At 65.0% G+C, this 5,671-nt stretch overlaps 2 protein-coding genes across 2 annotated transcripts; both read right to left on the bottom strand.

The window, feature by feature from the left end:
- Positions 1-255: 255 nt before the first annotated feature.
- On the bottom strand, positions 256-1,625 carry MNEG_13353 (hypothetical protein; the record flags this gene model as incomplete). Its single annotated transcript, XM_014038176.1, has 3 exons — positions 256-507; positions 940-1,008; positions 1,326-1,625. 3 exons carry the CDS (start codon positions 1,623-1,625, stop codon positions 256-258), a joined length of 621 nt encoding a protein of 206 aa, XP_013893630.1.
- A 2,113-nt stretch (positions 1,626-3,738) lies between these two features.
- MNEG_13352 (Vacuolar calcium ion transporter) lies at positions 3,739-5,191 on the bottom strand (the record flags this gene model as incomplete). Its single annotated transcript, XM_014038175.1, has 5 exons — positions 3,739-3,798; positions 4,002-4,154; positions 4,241-4,427; positions 4,766-4,849; positions 5,061-5,191. 5 exons carry the CDS (start codon positions 5,189-5,191, stop codon positions 3,739-3,741), a joined length of 615 nt encoding a protein of 204 aa, XP_013893629.1.
- Positions 5,192-5,671: the final 480 nt, after the last annotated feature.

The raw sequence follows: 5,671 nt of genomic DNA, 5'->3' as shown, positions 1-5,671 counted from the left end.
GTGCGATACTCCGGGGCGTCAAAGGCGCAGGGCGCAGGGCTGGGAGCCCACAAGGACTCAGTGAGGCGGCCAAAGCATCAGCGCATCCTGACTGCTTCCCGCGGGGCCCGGCTCGCACGGCCGAGTGTAAGGCTGTCGCCTTCCTGTTCTGTGCTGTTGTGAGGGTCAATCCAGTCATCGGCGCCCAAATCAACACACCCGCACCCATGTCAGCCACGATAACAATGTGAAAGGCAGTAGCTCCAATGCGGGCCATCAGGCCAGGCCTCCTAAATCCACAACATCCACAATGCCGCCCGTCGGGTCCCCCCAACAACCGCCTGCAGAAGCGGCCGGCCAAAGGGGCCCGCCCCCGCCCAAACCAGCGCCCTGCCGCTGCGGCGCGACAAAAACGCGGTCAGCAACGCCCCAGGCGGGCCTCGAACCCCGCACCACCTGCATCATGCGGGTCAGGAAAACGTAGTTCTGGAAGGTGTAGGCGTAGCGCTGCGGCTCCTTGTAGAACGCCTGGGCAATTTCGTTTCCGGTGGGGTGTTGTGTGCGGCAACTCAGTTTCAATCGTTCGTGTGGGTGTGGCTTCGGGGTGTGTGTGTGTGTGTGGGGGGGGGGGGGTGTGGTGGTGAGGGAGTTGTGCCGCGTTTTGACCAGAGGGTTCACGGAATTTCCTACAGCTGGTAGTTTGGGGCCGAAACCGCAGGGAGCGTGGGGGGATGGCGCCGTGGCGGGCCGGAGGCAGGCACCACCCGCGGCGCCTCAAATATTCGGCGCGTGAGAAAAGGGAGATGCGGCCTGCCGCGGCCGCGAGACCGCTCCTCTGGCCCCCGTGCCGCGCGAGAAAGAAGGCACGCGCGCACGTGCATTCTTTAGTGACGTCACGTGGCATCACCACCCCCCTTCAACCCCTCTGGTTGGTGGCGTTGTGCCCCTGGATCTACTCACGTCCAACAAGTTGACGTGCCCGCCCGGCCCGGGCACGCTCTGCCACTGCTCCACAGGTTCGGGGACCACCTGACGACATGGGCATTGGCATATTTGTAGACATGCACATGGGTATACCGGTATTTATATAAATGGATCAGCATGGATGGGTGACTCTGGGGCGAGGCAACTGGGTGACAGAAACCGGCCTCCACACAGCGCAGCGACGGACTCGACCCGTCCCCAGCGGAAGCGAACGCCGCAGTGGTAGGGCGGCAGCCGCGCTCGCCCGCCGCCTCAGCACCGCCCCCTCCCGGCAGCCCAGCGCAGCATAGTTTCCGCGTCCACGTGGGCGGGAGCGCGTGGCTGCGACGGGCGCCGGAATGCGGGCCCCATCCGCCGCACACCTCGACAGAAGACGCGTCCAGCCCATTCCCTGTGATGTACTGCAGAAACGTGCTCTTCCCCGCGCTGATGTTCCCCTCAACGCAGAACGTCAGCGGCCGCGGCTCCTGCCGCCGCCCCGCGCCGCCGCCGCCGCCGTTGCCGCCGCCCTCGGCGCCGGAGCCCGCCTCCGAGTCTGACTGGCTGTCGAAGCTCTGGGGTGGCTGCAGATCTGAGTGGCGCTGCATGAGGTCTGAAACAATGCTCGCCACATGGGTCTTGTTTCTGATGCCCACCACGTCCTGGAGGGACCGCGTTTTCATGGTTTAGGAGATTTTGTGGTGAAGCAGGGCGGGGGTTGCGGGTGTCGGCGTTGGCTTGCGAAGGTGCGTCTATGCCGAGGTGGCGCGCGCTCTTGCGGGCACGTGCGTGCGTGCGTGTGTGTGCATGTGCGCGCGCGCGCATGTGAGTGTGTGTGTGTGTGTACATGTGTTTTTGCAGCGGGAGCGACGGGCTGCGGAGCACCGCCGCCGTCCGGGGCCCCCTTGACTGCCACACTCCAATGGGCATTTCCAGAGCACGTATGTGAGTGTCGTCCGCCCCAAACACCCCCTCCTGCTAATCAGGCGGCACGGTGTGTGATGCCCACATGTGTAACCCGGCCGTGTGCATCTCACAAGTCCTCAAATACTGCCACATGTATATTATATGTCATAAGATGTATACATATGTTATATATACAGATAACAAAGCCACCGTAATCCCCGCACCCGCAGAAACTCCGAGGCGAGGTCCCTATCCCCCGCCAGCCGCCCGCCGCCGGTCGGCTTGAACATCGCCATCGTCAGCTGCTCAACGGTCTCTATGCCGCGCGCCGCCATGCGCTCGGTGTACTTGGGCCCCATGCCGCTGAGAGACAGCAGGCTTGCGCGCCGCGCGGCGGTGCGCGCGGCCCGGGGCGCGCGGGGCCCCCGCGGCGCGCCCACCCCCCGCTTGGCCCCCGCGGCGGGCGCGGGGGCGGCGTCGGGGGCCGCGGGTGCGGGGGCGGCGTCGGGTTGGTCTGGCGATGAGGAGAAGGCGCGGGTGGGGCCGAGGCGGCGCAGGAGCGGCCGGGCGACGGCGGCGCCAGGCGTGCCCGGCCGCCGCGTGTGCTGTGCGCCGCTGCCGCCGGCGCATCCGGCTCGCAGCATGGTGGTCACGGTACACGCGGCAGTAGACTGATTGGTATATTGCGCCTGGACCCCCTGAACGGCCGAGAGGGATGCTACGCCTGCTCTAAGCCAAAACGAGGCCAAGGTCTTCGAGGCCGCCACTAGCATGCCAATCGATGCGTGAACATAGTAAGACACTCTGATTGACTTTCATATACACGCGGCGCTGCCTCGGTTGCGGCCAAGGCGAGATCACTCAAAGCGCAAGGCGAGTTGAACAGCCCGTGCAAGAGGGATGTCACGTCACGGGCCGTTTCGCTGACGAACTGCATATGCAACGCGTGTCAAGCCCACGTATGGTACAGCGAACCAGCTGCAGGGACGTTGCCGGTGGGAGTCCCGCGTGCCACCCGGTGTCGACGCAAACAAGAGTGTCAGTCGGCGGCGTCGACACGCCACTGACTGCCATCGTCAGCTCTCTCACGGCCAATAGCGCATGCAGCTGGAGAGAATGCGACTGGAATTGGTTGAGGCAGTGCGGGGACGCGGCAGCAGCACCCCCAACCCTGGGCCCCTGGCCAATAATTTCGCCACCCTGTCCCCGCACCCTCTGCCTGGGGCCCTGCCGCTGCTGTTTGCCGCCGTGACGGCGAGGCCGACTCTACACCCCACATCACCGACGGAGCAGGAGCAGCAGCATTTCTTACCATACTCATCACCAAGTTGTACCGTATGTGCAAAGTCTCCCAAAGTAAACAGCCCAGATTCAGTGCCGACAAAACCCTGCGATGCAGGCGGCCCCCCATCGAACGCTTCCAAGTGGCGGTGTGAGCGAGTGACAGAAAGGAGGACCCCAGCGTCGAAAACAGGCCGACTGGAGGCGCCGTCGCGCTGGCGCGGGCGCCCCTGACCCCGCAGTGCCATGCGATGGCGCCACCTTTCACAAACGGTTGGCGTCCCGCTGGCTGAAAGACACACGCGTCCGCTGCATGCAAGGCCAGGGGATGGGCCTCGAGGCCGCCCCAGAGCTCGTCATACTGCGAGGCTGCGTTCGGGCCCGGAGCACACGCGCTTCTGAGGACACGCATCTGACGCTGCATCACCACACATCTGGCGCACTTGAATCCCCCGGCTTGCAGGCACGTGTGGCAGTGATTGAGAGCGGCGCGCCGCCCAAGGCAGCCCGGCCCGGGCGGGGGAGAGCGGGGCGGTAACGAATGCAGAAGTTGCAGAGGGCGCCGTGGCGCGTCGGGCCGCCGGGCGATGTGGTGACATCACCCCCGGGTCACGTGGTCAGCGCGTAGGCTACCGCGATGACAAAGTAGGTGACCAGCAGCTGGAGGCCCTGCGGGTGACACAGTGACGCGCGGGCACACCATGCAACAGCGGTGATGGCATGTCAAGGGGCGTTTTTGTGCTACTTCAAGTGCTGTGAAACGCGGGTGTTCAAGCGGCAGGCGAACCATCGAAGAGGCAGTTTTCACCTCAAGATGACAAGCATAGCATCAGCTGGCCGAAGGAGCCCACGCAGTGCACGTGTCAAGCAACGAGGCCGAGCAGCAGCAGCAGCAGCAGCAGCAGCAGCAGCAGCAGCAGCAGCAGCAGCAGCAGCAGCAGCAGCAGCAGCAGCAGCAGTGGCAGCAGCGGTGGCAGCACCGCCGTCCCCCCCAGCGGTTGCTGTGTGCGTCCCAAGGTTGTGGCCTTGCAAGGAGGGGGGAGGGGCCAGGGAGCAGGGGGCAGGAGGTAGGGGGTGGGGGTGTCGAGGGGCCAGGGGTTCGCGGGCTCACCTCCAGCCAGTTGGACTCCGCGTCCTGGATCATCACCGCTGTGTGGATGACGCTGAGGACGAGCACCAGGGCGCTGAAGGGGTCGAAGGCCAGGGAGAAGGGGTGGCCAGTGGCCCAGCCGACGATGGTGACGAGGGGGACGGCCAGGAGGGAGATCTGGATGGCGCTGCCCACGGCGATGCCCATGCTGCGGTTGGGGGATAGTGTGTGTGCGTATATGTGTGAGTGCGAGTGTGTGTGAGTGCGAGAGTGTGTGTGTGTGTGTGTGTGTGTGTGTGTGTGTGTGTGTGTGGGGAGCGTACTAGAGTCATGAGGGGGTGTTCGACGCGCGTTCCAGGCTGCACGCAGTGTCGTGTTGCACTGAGTTTTGCCGGGTCCAGAGGGCCCAGCAATGCCCGTCCACCCCGCCCCGCCGCCGCTCGTCGGCGGCTGCCAAATGCCGACGCGGCAACGTCATCCACCCCTGGATGATGACCGGTCGTGACGCTAACCCCTGACCCCCCCCCAAAAAAAACCCAGCCCCACCTGAGGTCCATCTTGTCCTTCATGGCCACGAAAACGGCGGTGATGTGCTCGCAGGCGTTGCCGGCGATGGGCAATATGATGAACCTGCCGCGCGTGACAGGGCACGAGACCAGTTTAGGAAGGGGCCACAGCGATTGAGCCCAGGATGGGCATGATTTTGTGGCAATCTTTCGCCCCTGCGCCACCACAGCCTCTACGTGCGTGCTGAAGCACGTTGCGTGGAGGGACCAAGGACCAGCGAGTTCGCGGGGTGGGGGACGGGGGAGTTGAGAGGGGTGTCGGTGCCGCCGCTCACCCCAGGAAGCTCTGGCTGAGGCCCCAGGTGTGGGACACCTCCTCGATCGCCCCGGTCAGCGACTCGCTGCACGCGGCCACCAGCACGGTGATGCCAGCCAGCCACACGGCGGCGCAGCCGAGGGACAGCATGGCGCCGCCGTGCTCCTCCTCGTCGTCGTCACCTGCGTGCGCGCACATGTACGTGTGTGTGGGCTTGTGTGTGTGTGCCTGTGCATGTGTGTGTGTGTGCTTGTGTGTGCTGGTGTGTGTGTGTGTGTGTGTGTGTGTGTGTGTGTGTGTGTGTGTGTGTGTGTGATCGACAAAAAGAGAAAGGGAGCGAGAGAGAGAGAGAGAGAGAGAGAGAGAGAGAGAGAGAGAGTGCACGGCCCACCCCACCCAGGCCTCCAGACCCCGCGCTGCCGCTGCCTTTGGCCCACCGTCGTCGCCCCCGAAGAGGTCCGAGTGCGACCCCAGCTGGAAGTAGAGGTATGAGAAGTAGGTCACCAGCAGGGCCAGGGCGGTGAGGCGCGACAGGATGAGGACCCTGGGGGGTGGGGTGGGGTTGGGGGCGCGTGGTGGCGTTGGGGGGTTCCGGGCGGCTGTTTGTGCCGGGAGGGAGGGGGTGTCGGA

Source organism: Monoraphidium neglectum, assembly GCF_000611645.1.
Source record: "Monoraphidium neglectum strain SAG 48.87 unplaced genomic scaffold scaffold03770, whole genome shotgun sequence".
Lineage (NCBI taxonomy): Eukaryota > Viridiplantae > Chlorophyta > Chlorophyceae > Sphaeropleales > Selenastraceae > Monoraphidium > Monoraphidium neglectum.
This window is presented reverse-complemented; position numbering and strand designations above follow the sequence as displayed.